Source organism: Triplophysa rosa, linkage group LG23 (assembly GCF_024868665.1).
Source record: "Triplophysa rosa linkage group LG23, Trosa_1v2, whole genome shotgun sequence".
In the NCBI taxonomy this organism is placed as follows: domain Eukaryota; kingdom Metazoa; phylum Chordata; class Actinopteri; order Cypriniformes; family Nemacheilidae; genus Triplophysa; species Triplophysa rosa.
In genome coordinates this window covers 8,846,857-8,865,803 of record NC_079912.1, presented here as the reverse complement: position 1 = coordinate 8,865,803, position 18,947 = coordinate 8,846,857, and the positions used below count along the sequence as shown (strand labels likewise).

Genomic DNA, 18,947 nt, shown 5'->3' with positions numbered 1-18,947 from the left:
ACTTGTGACATTCATATATAAAAATGTTCCCGTCCACCCCTCCAGCTGATACAGTGGTGCAGTCCGTGAGAGGCAATGGCAGAGGTGTAGAAGGAGAGAGAGAGGAGTCAAGCGTTCCTGACAGCTTCATTTTAATCCCACACCTGTGACATAGTGACCCGAAGAGACCCCAATCTACACCCGAGACACCCGACCCTCCTGGACGCCCGGGACCCGCAGTTTGAGCAGGGCTTTCGCAAAATCAGGTGTGTGTATATGTGGGCTCGATAAGCGCTGCTATTAGCACAGACGTTAGCTCATGTTCCTGCTCATGTAACACTTTATCTGTCATAAACAATTAGAGATCTCTTATAAACACCAGTTTAATACTTTGTGTACAAGACCACGCAGCTGTTATTCAGTCGGGTGTCATGAAAATATCCCGTCAACCTCTGTTTGCATTAAATCATATCATGGATTTGTACAACTAGGCCTCTGCAGTTTGATATTTTTATTTGTGATGTGGATTTATTGATGGGGTAAAATGGGTTGGCTGGACTAAGGGGCCTTGTTTTGAAAGAGTTTATGGAGATTTCAATGTAGCTTGAGATTTATTTATGCTTAAGTGTGTCATGACAGGTACGTGGGATGTTGACAGTAAGAGTATTGCCTCTTTGTAGACTCAATTATTGATCTCTAGCTTGTTATGAGAAATTCTTACGTCTGATTGGTTGGTTAGTCTTAATACTTTTTAATAGAGAAGGTCAGACGTGTTGAACACATGTCAACTGACTTCATTCTCTAATACACAAGACCTGTCAAATGAAATGACTTCATTGTGACTGTATACACAGATGTAGTTACTGACAGATATGAGTCTTTAGTTACTTATACTGGTACTGATAAGTGAAAGTGAAAGTGACCTATTAGTCAGATATGGTGACCCATACCCGAAATGTGACCATCCAGAGAGTAGTGAACACACGCACAGCAAGTGGTGAACACACATACACCCGGAGCGGTGGGCAGCTATCACTGCAGCAAGTAGGGTGCCTTGCTCAAGGGCACCTCAGTCGTTACCCTGGGAATCGAACCGGCAACCTTCCGGTCACGAGTCCGACTCTCTAACCAGTGTATTTTATGTTAATGCAGCGATTTGAAGTCTAACACAGGAGCCAGCCTTTAGGAGAACAGCTTTTGTTAACGTCACGTCATATGAAATAAAGTAGGAAAGTGAATTGTGTAGAACACACACGCACACGCACACGCACACGCACACGCACACGCACACGCACACACACACACACACACACACACACACAGACACAAACACAAACACAAACAGTTATAGTTATATTAACAAACAGCCTAAAGAATTCTCTATAACTCTAATATGTTTTTGATGCCTAGAAACAGTTCTTTGCGAGTGCTTTTTCCATCATGAATGACTGGAAAAGTAATTCCCAGGGAACACATATTACATACATTGTACCTTGAATGCACTTCAAAGCACTTTGAATAAAATGCTTAAATTCTTAAAATGTAATGGAAGTTATGCCGATTCTTTTGATTGTTTGGAGAAGACCCTAAATCGAATGTTACCTATTCTTTCCTTTGTCTTTTTCCCAGTTAAAGCCGAAGCCACACCATGTCATTAAAACCACGGGTGGTGGATTTCGATGAGACATGGAACAAGCTCCTTACGACAATCAGGGCCGTTGTCATGCTCGATTACGTGGAGAGGGCGACATGGAATGACCGCTTTTCGTATCCTTTCGCTCTTATCGAGACGCATCTGTCCTGGTTTAGATGATACCAAGCAAAGAAACAGTTCATTCCTCCTTGCTTGTTCCAATTTTTGTTCCTTAAAATGTTATATTTTAGCATACTCAAGAAAGACGTTTCTTCCTTGTATCATGTAGTGTCTTACTTTATTAGCGTCTCCTCAATAAAAATTAAAAAAGTATTTATAGTGTTTCAAACAAAGAAAATAAAAGCTTTTTTGATTTTGGCCAGAATGAAGGCACCCGGAACACAATGGCAACCCCATAGCAACTCATTAGAGCACCTTAGCAACCGTATGGCCGTGGCCTGGGAACCACCCACGACACTCTAGAATAGTGATAACAACTTTTTAAACAGGCAGACACTGCTCAGATATTTTTGCAAAATGTCAGCATCTATTTTTTAATGTTTTATCCGTGTTTCTTCTTTTTAAATTTGTGAATCTCCTTAACACCATCTCCAGTGACATATATGCACTTTGTGTTGCATACCCTGAACCTCTGGGTGAAAGATTGTACACTGAGACAAAGGTTTTTCTTGAAAATCATGTCCGACAGTTGTTCAAGGTAAGCACAGGAGATGTTCATGGCTCAGGCCAGTGTTTCTGATGGGAGATGACATGCACATGAATATTGTGTTGTGTCTCTTTCAGAGAGTGCTGGAGTCAGAGGAAAAGGTTTTGGTGATGTATCACAGATACTGGGAAGAATACAGCAAAGGTGCTGAATACATGGATTGCTTATACAGGTACGTCCAGCTGCACTTTTGACAGGGATTAGGGGGAGAACATTAAAGGAATAGTTCACCTTCAACATGAAAATTATGTCATTATATACACGCCATCTTGCATTTCAAACCTGTATGACTTTCTTCTGCAAAACACAAAAGAAGATATTCTGAAAAATGTTGGGAACAGAAGTCTGTTTGTCCATACAATAGTCAAACGCAAATGGGGACCAACGATTTTTTGGTTACCAACATTTTGTTCTGAAAATCACACAAGTTTAAAATGACAACAGGGTGAGTAAATTATGACTGAATTTTAATTTTGAAGGTGAACTAATCCTTTAAAGATGGAAGTTTGCAATTTTGTAAACACTGTGGTCTGTGGTGCTTGTGCCTATCAATGCCTGTCAACCTCTGGCTAAACTAATGAGATGTTTTCAGTAGGACTTTTTAATAATAATATTAAGCAGTTTTGATAGTAATATTAAGTCATAATGACTACTCCCAAAGTCAGTCTAACTGTGATATTACTTGACAATGGATTGAAATGGTAAGACGTGATTGTGCAATAGCTAAGTATGTAAAAGGGAATATGGAGCATATTGGAAGGACTTTGTTGTGATGTCATGTTTTTTTGAGTTTCATTTTTAAGCCGTTTGAATGCTTATTACTATTGCTGATCGTAAAGGTTGAGTTTAATGCGCTCCATTGAGAGCTCAAGCTATTTTTTTTCCGGCATGCGTCGCCAAGGTTCGTTTCTGCTTGATTTCATCATGCTGGACTGATGCCTCCACTGTCCCACTGATCTCTGTCAGCTGCGAAAACAAGCAGCTATTGAATTGACGTCACCCGCGGCCTGTGCATCCACATACACACACATTCATCTAAAAACAACAACAACAACAACGCTTGATTAGTTAGATGTTTTGGTGGTGTTTTCCGCAGGTACCTTAACACGCAGTTTATAAAGAAGAACAAGCTGACTGAAGCAGATTTGCAGTACGGTTATGGAGGGGTGGATATGAATGAGCCTTTAATGGAGATCGGAGAGGTATGCAGAGTTCATTTTAGAGAATAGTGATGTTTTTGATGTGGGTTGTTTTGTGTGTTTGCTGTGTATGTTGTATTCTGTGTGCTATTTTTTAACATAGACATTTATAAACAATGTTATGTTTTTGTGTTGTGCTCTCAGCTTGCACTTGACATGTGGCGGAAGTTAATGATCGAGCCGCTTCAGCCAATGCTGATTGGAATGCTGTTAAAGGAGATCAAAAAGTAGGTGACACTGAGAGTTTAGTATGATTTTATAAATCAGCTGTCAGCTTTTGTCTGCTGTCAGTTATAAAAGATCATTTTAACTTGTTTCTCTGTTTTAAAAAATGCAACATGAATAAACATTTAAAAGATGTTTTAAAGTTTTACACCTCAGAAAACATTACACATGTTGGCACGAGTCTGGTCTGTCTGTGGAGCACATGGAAATGATGTGATGTAAATGATGAGGATTTGTAAACTACATCCACCCGGATATACAGTGGCTAAGAGTAGGGTTGGGAATCGAAAATCAATTCCAATTTGGAATCGGAATCGAAAGGCTAGGAATCGGATCGGAATCGAAAGGAATAGGAATCGGATACTTGAGATTAAAATTTGAATTCCTCTTATCAATTCCTCAGAAAAGTACATGCGTTGCATGATCTGCTGATATCTCAATAAAAGCCCTTATGAAAATTATCGATATTTTTTACTATAGTAAGCATAGTTTAGCTATAGAATTTGCATTAAAGCACAGGAATCACAAATTAACCATAGTTGCATTATAGTAACTGCAGTTTAACCATGATGTAGTTCAACTATGATAATACAAATTGTAATAAATCAGAAAAGGTGTGTTTCTATGTGTAAATATACACAAAACGGTGCTCATAAATATATATATATATTTTGCAAACAAGTCAATAAGCAGACTAAATGACCATACAGGTTGATATCTAAATGTTTTACTTCAACTGTGGAATCGAAACTGGGAATCGATAAGAATTGAAATCGATAAGCAGAATCAGAATTGGAATCGGAATCGATAAAATTGAAACGATTCCCAAACCTAGCTAAGAGTGATGACCAGGGGCGTATATTTATATAGTTTACCTTCTTCAGGTTAATTAAATCAAAATATGAGGTGTATGGTACAAAAGGAACAAAACACTAGACTTTTCAGTTAAACTTTACTGTAAGGTTGTATTTGTTAACTATGCATTAATGTATAATAACAAATGCATTAGCTAACATGAACTAACAGTGAGCAATAGTTCTACAGCATTTATTCATCTTTGTTTATGTTAATTTCAGCATTTAGTAATACATTTTTAAATCAAACATTTGATCAATTTATGAAAATTGTATTAAAAAGGTTTTTTCATTTTTGTTTTTCATTTTTTTAATATATAGTTTTGATGTTTTTTAAAAAGTGAAGTTCAAAAAGATATTTATTTTATTTTTAAATTATTAAACTCTATGTAAAAAATGTGTCCCAGATTTTCATGTCACTACCGAAACAGTGTATGTTTTAGTCCATGAGACTGATTTTAGCCACAGCCCTACATTTTTTATCAAGAATTATTACTGTGTCCCTCTTTCTAAAATCTACATGCTGAGTAGATCGCTCTTATCATTTTGAAGTAAATATGTTCAAAAGTAAAAAAATCTGTGTCTAACTTTAAGGAACGTCACTACCGAACATCTTTTTTCTGCAATTAAGCAAACTTTTTGGGGCGTTATTCCATAAAATGTAGTTTTTATATGTGTACATCTGTTCAGAACTGTACTTGCTAACCATGTGCTGATTAGCATCTTTGAGCTTGGCTCAAAAGTATTCAAAAATTGTCACTACCGAAACAGTCACGACTGAAACGTATCACTGGGTATCATTGTTTCGGTAGTGACAAAAAGGAACACTTTATCCTTTATTTGGGGAAATAAACAAAACTCCGTACAGTTATGCAAATCATTAGTATTTTAGTATGTTTTAGTAGTGATATAGTATGTGAGCTGTAGGTTTTCTATTAGATATTTACTGTCAGATGTGTTTCTGCTATATGTGCTGGCTGCGTATGTGCAACATAGTTAGTTATTTGTATTAATATAAAATGTTGAAAGTCTGATTCAGCTGTGCAAATTAAATAGTTATCACTACCAAAACATTACCATCGCTACTGAAAATGTGTGTGTCACGACCGAAACATGGGATGTTTTGTCAAAAATAAAGTATATAAAATTATCAACTAAGATGTTATGATAGTGTTTGGTTCAGTGAATATTGGTTCTAATGAATCCTTAACTTTGAAATCGGTATGATCAATTTTATGCCGTTTACAAAGAAAGATTGGATTCAAAATACAACAAATCTCATAAATTACACTTGAAATATTGTTAAAATTGTAAATGTTATTGATTTAAATGTGAAAACATTTTTTAAAAAGTAGATATTTAAACAAAAATCTTAATATTTAAATATCATCCTTCTTATTAAATTATATATTATTGTGTTTCGGTAGTGACAAAATCTGGGGAGAGGAAGAATATTTCAAAACTTTCTGAAATTACAATATGAACATTAACTGCACAATTACTAGAAATGTGTACATTTGATATAATACAATTTGCATCTATAGAAAAATTCTGAAAAAAAAAGAAAGTTCAATATGTTTCCAACTCTGATTTTGCACCAATTCTGTAAAATGGCCCATATACATCTGCTGTTTTTTTTAGTTTTGATGTTGTTTCCATAGCGACCGATGTGGAGAGGACCCGAATCAGAAAGTAATCCATGGGGTTATCAACTCCTTTGTTCATGTTGAACAGTACAAGAAAAAGTTTCCTCTAAAGGTGAGCGACAGATCAGATGACAATGATGTATTGAATAATTATTCAAAGTCAAACAATCCTTGAAGGTTTTGCCTTGTCACATTTTAAAGGGGTCATATGGCGCGAAGACATGTTTTTCTGTGTTTTTGGTGCGTTATAAATTGCCCATGGATGTATTAGACATGTTAAAATGCAAAAATTAAAGTGTCGGAACAAAAGATGAATTCTATCTAAAAGTGAATGCTCAGCCAGACCTGCCTCATGTAACCACACCCCCACAAATCCACGTCAGTTCGTGGTATGATTTGAATAAGACCACCCAAATGTATACGCAAGTAAAGTGGGCGTACCTGTCAGTAAAGTTGCTTTGGAACCTGATGTTCAAATATGGTAAGAGGCGTTACATTTCAGTCCAATCACTACGCACTGGTTAACTGGCCAATCATAGCACACCTCGCTTTTCAGAGCGATGAGCTTTGTAAAAAATCCACACGTTTCAGAGAGGCGGAGCAAAGAGGAGATACAAACATGCAAGGTATGTGGAAAATACAGCGTTTTTGAACCTTTAATCGTGTTTACACATTACATTACATCTAAAACAAACCATAATATTCGTTTCAGCCGTGTCATATCACCTCTTTAACTTCTTTGCAGAGCATATAGTAAAGATATAATCAAATTGGAGTTTGTTTATCTCGAATTTCATTGTGGAGACCACACACACATTTCTTTCATTCCAGTTTTATCAAGAAATCTTTGAGGGGCCGTTTTTGACCAAAACCGGCGAGTATTACAAACAGGAAGCTTCAAATCTACTGCAGGAGTCCAACTGCTCTCAATATATGGAGAAGGTAAGATGACAACACAGTATATCCTGGACTTGTTTATGATGTTTTAATTATTGGAAAAAGTTTTTGTGCTGTTCTGGTCACATAAAGACCACAGTTGAATTTACTTTACGACCTATTTGAGATGCACTGTTTTTGTGGCTGCAGGTTTTAGGTCGGTTGAAGGACGAGGAGGTGAGATGTCGGAAGTACCTTCACCCCAGCTCTTACGCCAAAGTCATTCATGAATGTCAGCAGAGGATGGTGGCCGATCACCTGCAGTTTCTGCACGGAGAGTGTCAAAATATCATCAGACAGGAGAAGAGAGAAGGTCAGACATTTACAGCTCTATGTGTGAACTTTCAGTTTTGTTTTGCATGTGTTTGTAGTATTTCTTTCAGTGCCTATTTTATTGATTTGTACCAGTAATTGGCAGTGTATGCTGGCAAAATTATTTATTTACAATTATTTGTGAATTAGTTAAATTGGTTGAAGGGTCGAATCCCAATGAACTAAACAAACTGGTAAAATGTATGCTTTAAAGAGCCCCTGTGGTGAAAGTCAAGTTTTTAAAGTTGTTTATATGTTTATGTGGTGTTTTTAAATGTGCTGTAAGACAAACCATGTGCAAGTTTATAATTTTAAACCATTGCTGAGTATTTTCTTCATAAAACTAAAGTTTAACAAAGACATTTTAAAGAATACTGTTTGAAACTGCCCTGGTTTGTGAGGTCACAAACCTGTAACCAATCACATCAACTCATTTAACCCCCTGTGGATCAGCAGTTTGAGGCATGAATATGCAAAGATGGATCATAGATTCGGGCAAAAATGATCTCTGCTCTGCTGTGTCAGCTCTCAGTTTCAATTTCAGTTTTAGCAGCGTCTGGACTGCCAAGTGTGACTTAGTGGAGGCGGAGCTAATTTGCATATTCATGTCCTACCCCTTTTTTGTTTCTTATGTGGTGAAGAGTTGTTGTTGAGAGGGGAAGAGGAGCTTAATGTTTTTTGATTAAAGATTGCAAGTGCAAATGAATAAAACTGCAACACTGTGTTTCCCTTTTGATTTCATGGTGACTTTAAGGGATTAAATTATTGACCACAGGGGGACTTTAAAGGTACCGCAAGTCACTTGGGATAAAAGCATCTGCCAAATGCATACATGTAAAGATAAAACACAAACCGTGATACATGTCACCTACAATTAAAACAATTTTAAAGCTATTTTCTTATTTAATCTTTGGTGTGTTTGCATTTAGACATGGCGAATATGTACACGCTACTGCGGGCCGTGTCCAGCGGCTTACCTCACATGATACAGGAGCTCCAGGTTCACATCCACGATGAGGGACTCAGAGCCACAAGTAACCTTTCTCAGGAAAATGTAAGTGACAGTAACCATTAAATAAAGTAACCATATAATAAATCTAAAAATGTTATTTTTCATCGAGTTATTTTTTTTCTTTGTCCTGCAGATGCCAACCCAGTTTGTGGAGTCTGTGTTAGAGGTTCACAGTAAATTCGTTCAGTTGATTAACACGGTGTTAAATGGGGACCAACACTTCATGAGTGCTCTTGATAAGGTACACTTCCATTTCAACTCTGTTTCTAAAGGATTTACAAGTACTTTTTACTTAAAGGGACAGTTCACCCAAAAATGATGTCATCATTTACTCACCCTGTATGATTTTCTTTCTTTTGCAGAACACAAAAGAAGATATTTTGAAGAATGTTGGAAACCGACCCATGGCGGTACCCATTGACTTGCATTGGTTTTGTGTATATACAATAGAAGTGAATGGTTACTGCCATGGTTCAGTTACCAACATTCTTCAAAATATCTTCTTTTGTGTTTTGCAACAAGGTTGTGCATTGATATCAGAAGGTAATAGCGTGGTTTTGAATGATTACCATATTCAAATTAATTACCGGGGAATTTTCTACATGTCTGGAAGAATTCAGAGGCTGTCTCTAAATCAAGCTTTGATGTTTTTTAATGCTATGTTTGACGGCATAACTTTTGACATTTATTGCAGTTGTAAGCAGCTATAATGCAGTGTGTGTAATAGCTGAAGGTGTGTCTGCAGTACATGTGTTTAGACCTGTCTTCTCATACTCTCTTACCTTAAAAGAAAGCAACCCAAGAGAAACATAATGCCTCCGTCTGTGTATCGTGACAGTATGTACTGCATTGGGTGTGTAGTGGTGACTTTTTGACCGTTCATTTAGTACATACTGATCAGTAAGCAGGTGATTGGTGTGAATACATTTCTAAACATACTAGAGTCGTCATGTTTGATTCTGAAAGCTCCTTTGTGCCAGAAACTCTGCAGGTGCAATATGGCATCTGGGTATTTTTTGCCAGCTGCGTGTTTGGATATGCTACTCGGTTGCCATCTCATTTCTCGTAATATATAGGAAAGTATGCATAATCAGGCACACACTTACTGTTCTTAATGCTCTACAGATTTTCACACAAAAGCAGCTTGTTTGTAGTGTTTCTATGGACTTATGTTGGAAAAATGGCTTGCTCACACTCTAAAAAGTTTAAGGGTTATTTTACACGAAACAATTTACACAAAAAATGGAGTAAATTTTAAATCTGTGAAATCAATGAAATATACTGTTTAAATTGCGTGAATGTGATAAAATTAAGTAAATATTAGTGATTCAAATATTTCTATTCACCAAAAATATTAAGTGTATATTAAAAATATAATTTGTTAATTAAATACTTTTTTTTCATTAAATAAGCTTTTAGAGAAATTAACTGTTGGACTTTTAATACATTTTTTAATATCTCCCACTGAAAAAATCTGTTAAATGATTTAAAAACATTTTATTAAGTTAATATAACTGTTTATTTTTGTGATACTCATATTCACTAAACCACATATATTATTTTAGTTTAGGAAATTCAATCTTTAATCCATTCTCCCTGTTGTCCAGTAGGGGGCATGTGTGAGTCAGGGTGCTTTGGCCTTGGGTTCACACAGGTATGTGTTTTTTATGCGTACTGACGATTTTATTGTTGATTTCTGTTCCAGGCATTGACTTCAGTAGTGAACTACAGAGAGCCCAAATCCATCTGCAAAGCTCCTGAACTGGTATGTATTCACTGTTTATCTATTGCTACCTCAAAACGAGAAAATGTTTATATATATATATATATACAGGTATATATATAAAAAGCTAATATAATGTGGACAAAGTTTTTCTCGCCATGACAATAGTCATGGAAGCTGGTATGGCTTAGAACAAACAAACAAGCTACATCGAAATGATGAAACGCACACATACAACATAACGTTCATATTTTTCTCATACTGTGGCACAGCTGGCCAAGTACTGTGACAATCTGCTGAAGAAATCTGCAAAGGGAATGACTGAGAATGAAGTGGAGGACAAACTGACCAGCTTCATCACAGTCTTCAAGTACATTGACGACAAAGACGTGTTTCAGAAGGTAATGAGGATTTGCAGATTATTTTTAGACTTTTTGTTGCCGTAATGCACATTTACAGTGGAAAATTGCAGAGCGTAAAGGAGTAGATGACAAGGGATGTTGCAAACTAGATTCAAACTTGTGTAATCCGGATAAGCGCCAAGGTTTAACACGTTGGTGTTCATTATGGATTTGAATCCATGAGCAATATCTTAAGGCCTTTGGCTGTTTGGTGCAGTGGTTCTTTGCTGAATCCGATCAAATGCTGATTTTTCTGTCGCTTCGGAAAAATGAGCCGAATTAGAATGACGTCAACATGGCTACTTGTCAGACCTTCATCCTCAAAACTGATTTTTGTTGCCTCCCCTTATCTAGAAAGACCAACTGCATCCAGCTAGCAGTAGCAAACCATAGTTTGTGGCTGAGATTCAAACTACAAGCCGCTGGCTTTTGACTTCCTGTTTGAGCAGGAAGTACATCAACATTTGCCTAAATTTTTCAATCCATGTCACAGGCTCTGTAATTTGTATCATTAAGGTTGCATGTATGTTTTGGTTAGGATACATACTGTAGGAAAGCGCTGACACATTTTTTTTCTCTCGTTCCTCTCTCAGTTTTATGCCAGAATGCTCGCAAAGCGGTTAATACACGGACTTTCGTTATCCATGGATTCAGAAGAGGCCATGATCAACAAGCTGAAGGTAAAACAGGCTACGCACACACAGACCTGACTCGTCCCACATAATCTAGTGTTCTCTCGCTCTGGGCGCCACAGCTTTATCATTATGTGTAACCACACACAACACTGATGATGGGTTTGGTGTGATGAAAGCTCTTCATTCTCTCTTTTCTGTCTTTATTTCTTTTCTCCTGTGGCTCGCAGCAAGCGTGTGGCTATGAGTTTACAAGCAAACTGCACAGAATGTACACCGATATGAGCGTCAGCACGGACCTCAACAACAAATTCAACAACTTTATTAAAACCCAGGAGACCGTAGTGGACCTGGGCATCAGCTTTCAGATTTACGTATTACAGGTGAGGGTAGATATTGTGTAATAAGGGGGATTTTCTGGATTTCTGTGTATACGTTATACTTTCATGTGACTGTATGTGTTTCAGGCGGGTGCTTGGCCACTCACACACGTTCCCTCATCCACATTCGCCATACCACAGGAGCTAGAGAAGAGCGTACAAATGGTGAGCCGCCATGGCAACATGCCCCATAATCTGATGTCACGATTAGAGAATTTAAGTGCTCTTCATGTCCTGAGAGCTGAACATGTCAAATCCTCTTTCATTTGGTTATAACGTAGATGACTGATGTTTTCTTTCTGCAGTTCGAGTTGTTTTATAACCAGCACTTCAGTGGAAGAAAGTTAACGTGGCTGCACTATCTCTGTACAGGTAACGTCACGCATCAGACAGAGAAAACACACTTTCATAACTGACATCAAGACATTAAACCTCAGTCGGTACTAACTAAATATCATATTATTTACGTGATGCCGGCATACTTTAAATTGTAATCGGATTTCATTTGACTTCCTGCTAGCTGCGTTTCTAATTTTGAAGCGTTGAGTGTAGGATCTGGTGGGCGTGAGATGTTGGCTGGTGTGGTGATAGTCAGATTAGCCGAACCTGGCATTCCTACACAAGCGCGGAAAATCCTTAACACGGTTCAGCAGTAAGACTCGGATTATTATTCAAGTGTGACAAAATACCCAGAGCGGCACAAGCAACGTGCAGTCACACACACTTACTGATGTGCAAAAGTATTTCAACACTTGAAAATGAGTGAAATTTTATTGGATAAGAAACGCACTAAATCAAACTAGTTGGCGCCTACAAACAAAGGCTTTGTATACCTAACTACACACTTCATAAACAGCAATGGCATTATAGTGAATATAAAAAGTCAAGGTGTCCTAGCATCGGTATCATTACATTAAAGGTCCAGTGTGTAATTTTTGGGAGGATGTATTGACAGAAATGCAATATAATATACATAACTATGTCTTCAGAGGTGTATAAAGACCTTACATAATGCAGCGTTGTGTTTTTATTACCTTAGAATGAGCTATTTCTGTCTACATACACCGCGGGTCCCCTTACATGGAAACCACCATGTTGTTTCTACAGTAGCCCTAAACGGACAAACTGCTCTACAGAGTGTGTTTCGTAAATACGTCATCTCCTTCAGCAAAAAAGCGAAAACATGGCGACATCTTAGTCCTGTGTCAGCCACCATAGTTCTTTGAAAGGGAGTGTTGAGCGGTGGAGTGAGCCGTTGGTTGCTCCTTTAAATGTGGACAACCAGAAAGTGACCAAATTCTTCTCATCTTCATATGCAACAGTAACAGTATTGTATAATTTGTTTTAGCAAACATCTTTCTGTGAATTGCTTGAACTTTATTTAGCATGCTTTGATATGTCGTTGTCTACGTTTGTTGGAGGCGCCATGCATAAATGAAATGTGTCTAAATATTGTTTTTTTATATACTGTCCACTTGTTATTTGTCGAAGATTATTTGTAGAAGAGAGAGTCTCTTGTGTCTCAGGTGAGGTGAAGATGAACTATCTGTCAAAACCGTACGTGGCTGTGGTGACCACCTATCAGATGGCAGTGCTGCTGGCGTTCAACAACGGCGAGACTGTGAGCTACAAGGAACTGCAGGACAGCACACAGATGAATGAGAAAGAGCTACAGAAGACCATCAAGTCTCTACTGGACGTCAAGATGATCAGCCACGACTCGCAAAAAGTAAGATGGGAGGATAGAAGACATTTGTGTATCATTATGATGATAAATACAGGAACTTGTTTACAGTCGGATTACAGTATACTTGTTTAGCACTTGGTCTATAAAGCAATGAGCCATGAGAGGCCATATCTTACGGTGATCTTTATGTGCATTAAACCCCTTTAAGCCCCCAAACATTTGTAACACATAAATAATATAAATAAATAACTTGTATAATGCATAAATAGTAGGGCTGTCAAACGATTCATCACGATTAATCGCATCCAGAATGAAAGTTTGGGTTTACATAATGTATGTGTGTACTGTGCATATTAATTTTGTATTAATAAAAACATACACATTTATTTAAGAAAAAATAAAATATAAATATTAATAAACATTTAAATATAATTTAAATGATTGGCAAATATAAATAAATATATAAACATAAATAAATAAATATATACATGTTTATGTACATGTATGTGTTTATAAGTACAAAATTAATATGCACAGTAGTACACAGACACACATTATATAAACACAGACTTTTATTCTGGATGCGATTAATCGCAATTAATCGTTTGACAGCCCTAATAAATAGCAATTATAAATAATAAATTACAGTTATTTAGGAAATGTAGTTAATAACATTTTTTTTTTAAATTCTGTTTAACAGAATTGATCTTTAAGGTTTTTCATGGTTGCCAAGTGCATTAATAACACAGTTTTTGCATTAATAGTCATAGTTGTTGCATTAATAAAGAATTAATGTGAAGTCACAAGTGTGTTTGTGTGTGTAAGCAAATAACACTTTTGAACGCTCCTTTTTGGAAAAACACAATACAGGTAAATGATTTAGTAAACGATGCACTGTAAATAGACTCACGTTGTCTCTTTACCTCCAGGAGGAAATCGAGGCTGAATCCACATTTTCCCTAATTATGAGTTTCACCAGTAAAAGAACGAAGTTTAAGATCACAACGTCAATGCAGAAGGACACACCACAGGTACTAAGATAACATCAGAGATGTTCTCATAGCATTAAAACTCTTGTTTGGTGTGTAAATGCGTACATTCTGTGATGTCTTGTGTTTGACAGGAACTGGAACAGACGAGAAGCGCCGTAGATGAAGACCGGAAAATGTATTTACAGGCTGCTATAGTGAGGATTATGAAAGCCAGGAAAGTCTTGAGACACAACGCTCTTATACAGGAGGTGAGATGACATTAAACTGCCGTGAACACTTGAGCATGATGATTTTAATCCTCAGTGTCTGCTTCAGGCACAAATATGAGTGAAAGAGAGCATTCAAGGTGTACGGTATACATGCACCGGGGGGAACGACAGAAAGCCAAATACCTACCCAGTCAGATAAGAGCATGTGGGGAATGGGCGATATTGTCATAAAGTGTTGTCAGAACATGCCTGAGAACAGAGTCGGGGACTAAAAGAGTCCTTACCTTAAGGTTACACATGGTAATGAACATAATATCATGTGATATAGAAAGCAGCGACAGTGTATATCAGACCAAATCCCATTCCCAAATTAGAAAAATACTTCCTATTTATGCAATAGTTACCTTGAATTCCATCTTTTTAACATTCTGTATGTTCTGCATGTGTTGAACTTAATGTATTATTTTGTGCTGACCAAAGGGAATTTAGCTGTTGAGATTTTATTCAGTGGGATGGTGATATCTAGTGATGGACCAATATATTGACATGGCCAAAATGATCTGCCGTAATTTGGAATTTTTAAAGTAGGACTAAAAATGACTATGCAAAGTCAGTGGGGGCTTATTTTAAAGTGAACTACTCCTTTAAGTATTGGATTATATATTATAAATCTTTATGTATAAATAATTCAATCTTAAGGATATTCGTTGAACATTTTGATTTGGTTTGATTGTTTATGTTTTCCAAAGTGGTCTATAATGCATTAGGGCTTGGTTCTGAGATTTGTGTAAATAATAATAATGTGTTAATAATAATAATAATAATAATACATCTAAATACCTGTATTTTTTTATTTTAAACTACATGCTGCTAACTAAGCACATAATGCACAATAATTGTTAACGGCAATCTGTTAATTAATAACATTTAGTTATTTTCCAATTTTCTGTATGTCTTCAATTTACTGTAACTTCAGTTGTGTAGTACCAGCCTCATATTGGCCAATGTATTGGGCATTAAAAAACCCATATCCGTTTTTTTTCAACTGTTCATTATTAATGAAAAGAGGAACATTACAAAATTCTATCACTGCTGGTACCTCTTTATTGCCTCTAGTTACGAAAACAATCATACATGCAAATACATTGTCGGCTATTATTACACGGCTCGTTGGAATGCTTGATTCTGATTGGCCAGTCGCAACATTTGCAGGTTCGTTATTCCCAGACAACAACCTCTCAAAACTAATAACACATGGTAACCGGGATACAGCAACTCATTTTGACTTTTTTTTGACAAATTAAATATAAATATATCATTGAATAACATATATGACATTATATTTACAAATGATTAAACCAAATTGCTTGTTCGTGAGATTTGAACGTCGTTTCTTACCTTTAAACCGAAAGTAAGCGGCTTTTTCTCGCGGAAGGTCTGCATTCGGTAAAAATTTTAAAAATTAAAAAATAAATTCTCATGTGGCAAGTAGCCGTGTAATAAGCGGGTTAAGCCCCTTCAGTGTGATACAAGACCCTCCGCTTCATGTTGGGTCCTGATCACACTGTCGGGGCTTATTTCTGCGATAACAACCGGCTGCCTGTACATTATCCCTTACTTATCAAGCGAAGTGATTTAGGTAACAGATTAAAGTAACTGACTGTTTTTTTTTGTCAGATCAAACAGCACCTTAGACAAACACCTCTTCATCCAGAGTACAGCTCATTGCAGTGTGTTACTTTACTAAATCAAACAATTGATCCTGTCATCCAGCACCCAAATCTTGTTTGCTCTCGTGTAGTTTGGAACTTGTGTGATTTGCACTGATATGTATTATTTTTATGTTGCTTTTTCCAAGTAGACTGTAATCAGTTCTTGTTAAGCTTCGAAAAGTACAATTAAGTTGTTTTGAATGAATCATGCATTGAATATATAATTTCATAAAATAAGGCTTCTTGAAAGCCATTGGTCACCCTCCACATTCACTGTTTGCAAGGACATATTAGACGTTTCGTCAGGTATTTCTCAATGGTTAGCCGGGACATTTTAAAAGCACAGAGATGCAGTCAGTGTAGTTTTTGTGTTAGAAAATAGCCCAAAATGCTTAATGCCGATAACTTGATGCAGTCAACAGAAATAATATTAGTGCAATATACTGTTTTAAAAACCATTCTTTTCATGTATGTGTGTTCCTCCAGGTTATTAACCAATCCAAAGCCAGATTCAACCCGAGTATCAGCATGATCAAGAAGTGCATTGAGGTTCTTATCGACAAGCAGTACATCGAGCGAAGCCAGAGCTCTGCGGACGAGTACAGCTACGTCGCCTAAAAACACATTCATTGAATTGAAAGAAAATAAAAAAGCGCTTCAAAGCGTGAACGGTAAACATGTCTTTTATTTTCGGCTTTGGCTCCGGCACTCAAGCATTGGATCGAAACAGGACTCAATGGCTCCATCTTCTTTTGGAAAAGAGCCTGGGGTAGCTGGGCGATCAACAATATGACACTGTCTCTCTTTTATCCCCCATCCCTTCCCTGTTCTGATTTTAAGATGTTTACATCACCAGTGCCACGCCCAGTGCGTCAACGGAAAGAAAAATTGCCTATAGCTTCAGCGTAAAAGGATAATACATTTTTAGACGTAAACGTAAGCGAGAAAGGAAAGCGAACGCATCACGTAGAGCAAATGTTTAAGAAACGTCCTAAAACCAACCACGCTTTCTTTTTCTCACGTTGCAGTTGTTGTGTGTATTCTTTTTTAATGTATCAAAGTGAAAAAAATATTGTAATAAAACCGGTATACTGAATTGCATTTACTTTCAAAATATAAATACAACTATGAGGTGACAAACATGATTCTGCTGCTTGTCAAATAAACAAATAAAACACTCTTTTTTTGTAAATGTTTTCAGAAGTACTTAATCATCAATAATTAGAGAATACTATAATTAAAGATCATTGTTTTGTGTTTTGCCGGCTGATATGACCAAAGAGTTACGCGAAATATAAGTTACATTTTAAGTTACAATTTACATTTCTAAAGTAACATTTTTTAAAGAAAAAACTGATAATACTTCTACTATGATGACATTTGTTATTTATATGTTGCTTGTGAAATTGAAATACATTTACTTTAAAATACATGAAAACAAACACATTTACTTTAAAATACATGAAAACAAACACATTTACTTTTAAATACATAAGTGAAATATGTTTGAAATAGATACTGTAAAAATACTGTTTGTTTCTATTAGTTAAAGAAAAAATACCTGATGTATACTAGAAGTTTTCAGAAGAAAGCTATTGGTTTCTTTGTGAGCACATCATCTCATCCAGCAATCCTCGCTGTGGATTCACTTTTAATGAGACCCATATGGAGATTCCTGACCAAATCAACATGTCTACAGTGTGTCGTCAGCAAAGCATTTTCTGTTGAATACATCAGCTTACTTTAAGACAAAGTGTTGCAGAATTGCAGATGTCACGTCTTTGGATGCTTCAGAGAGCAATGAATATTCATTGCTTCAAAGTGGAGTGCAGTTATTGCATAAAAAGGCTCACCCTTTTGCCACAAGGGGGAAATATAAATCATTCAAATGGAAAAAATAAGAATAAAAAAGATTATTATAAACGAATAATTCTATTAAATGTACTCGAAAATCTAAAAATGTGTGACATATGAGTGTGACATATATTTACATGTTTTCTCAGCGGTGTACAATCTCTTTTATCTAGCAACACTAGAACTGATGTTTATTTGGTAAGACGGACACAAAACAGCAAAAAGCCGTAAGTGTAGATGTCTGTCTCCATGGAAACAACAAGCACCTTTGTTATGTCATCTGATGTCCTTCTATATAAACTAAATTGTTGCAAAACAAATACCAACAAACAAATGTAACCCAATGCATCATTTCAATCTCTCCTTTTTTCTTGCTCTCTCTCACCCGGTCTTCTATAAAGGTGTATTAAAATAATAACTATGATTGGTGAGAAAGCAAAGACTATAATTTTCTCTTTTGACGCTATGCATGTAAAAAATGCTTTAAATGTCCGAGAACAAGATCTGCCTGAGGTAGACCACCATGATAACACAGAGGATTATAATGGGAGATATTAGTTGGTATGAATTATTTTTTGTACAAATGAGAACATTTCAGATGACAGCACATTCTCAAGATTAATTAGGCATCAAACCCAAGATCTTTGTGTGCCTGAATACAACGCTCGACCTGTTGAGCTGCAGGAAATCTGTAGCCTACAATGTTTCTACTGGACAGGAAACATAGATGTGCTGTATAACAAGCAGGTCTAACGTTTTCATTTCTAACAAAAATATAATGAACAAGTTTTCATATCTGATGAATGAAATGGATAAAAGTAACAATGCTTCTGA

General features: G+C 36.5%; 1 protein-coding gene across 1 annotated transcript; it reads left to right on the top strand.

Annotated features, from left to right (window-relative positions):
• Positions 1-64: 64 nt before the first annotated feature.
• Positions 65-17,438, top strand: cul2 (cullin 2). The gene is made up of 21 exons (XM_057322214.1): positions 65-245; positions 1,609-1,746; positions 2,228-2,330; positions 2,417-2,511; positions 3,436-3,541; positions 3,683-3,765; positions 6,279-6,375; positions 7,095-7,205; positions 7,350-7,512; positions 8,441-8,565; positions 8,657-8,764; positions 10,229-10,288; positions 10,519-10,647; positions 11,241-11,327; positions 11,510-11,662; positions 11,747-11,824; positions 11,965-12,031; positions 13,186-13,388; positions 14,276-14,377; positions 14,470-14,586; positions 16,746-17,438. The coding sequence occupies exons 2-21, from the start codon at positions 1,628-1,630 to the stop codon at positions 16,875-16,877; spliced, it is 2,238 nt and encodes a 745-aa protein (XP_057178197.1). The 5' UTR covers positions 65-245; positions 1,609-1,627; the 3' UTR covers positions 16,878-17,438.
• The last annotated feature ends 1,509 nt before the right edge of the window (positions 17,439-18,947 follow it).

What these genes read in the sequence shown, in the direction of transcription:
- cul2 (XM_057322214.1), top strand. Translation starts at nt 1,628, where the DNA reads ATGTCATTAAAACCACGGGTGGTGGATTTCGATGAGACATGGAACAAG. An exon ending in ACATGGAATGACCGCTTTTC is followed by an intron (nt 1,747 to 2,227) that starts GTATCCTTTCGC and finishes CACCATCTCCAG; the next exon opens with TGACATATATGCACTTTGTG. An exon ending in CTTTAATGGAGATCGGAGAG is followed by an intron (nt 3,542 to 3,682) that starts GTATGCAGAGTT and finishes TTGTGCTCTCAG; the next exon opens with CTTGCACTTGACATGTGGCG.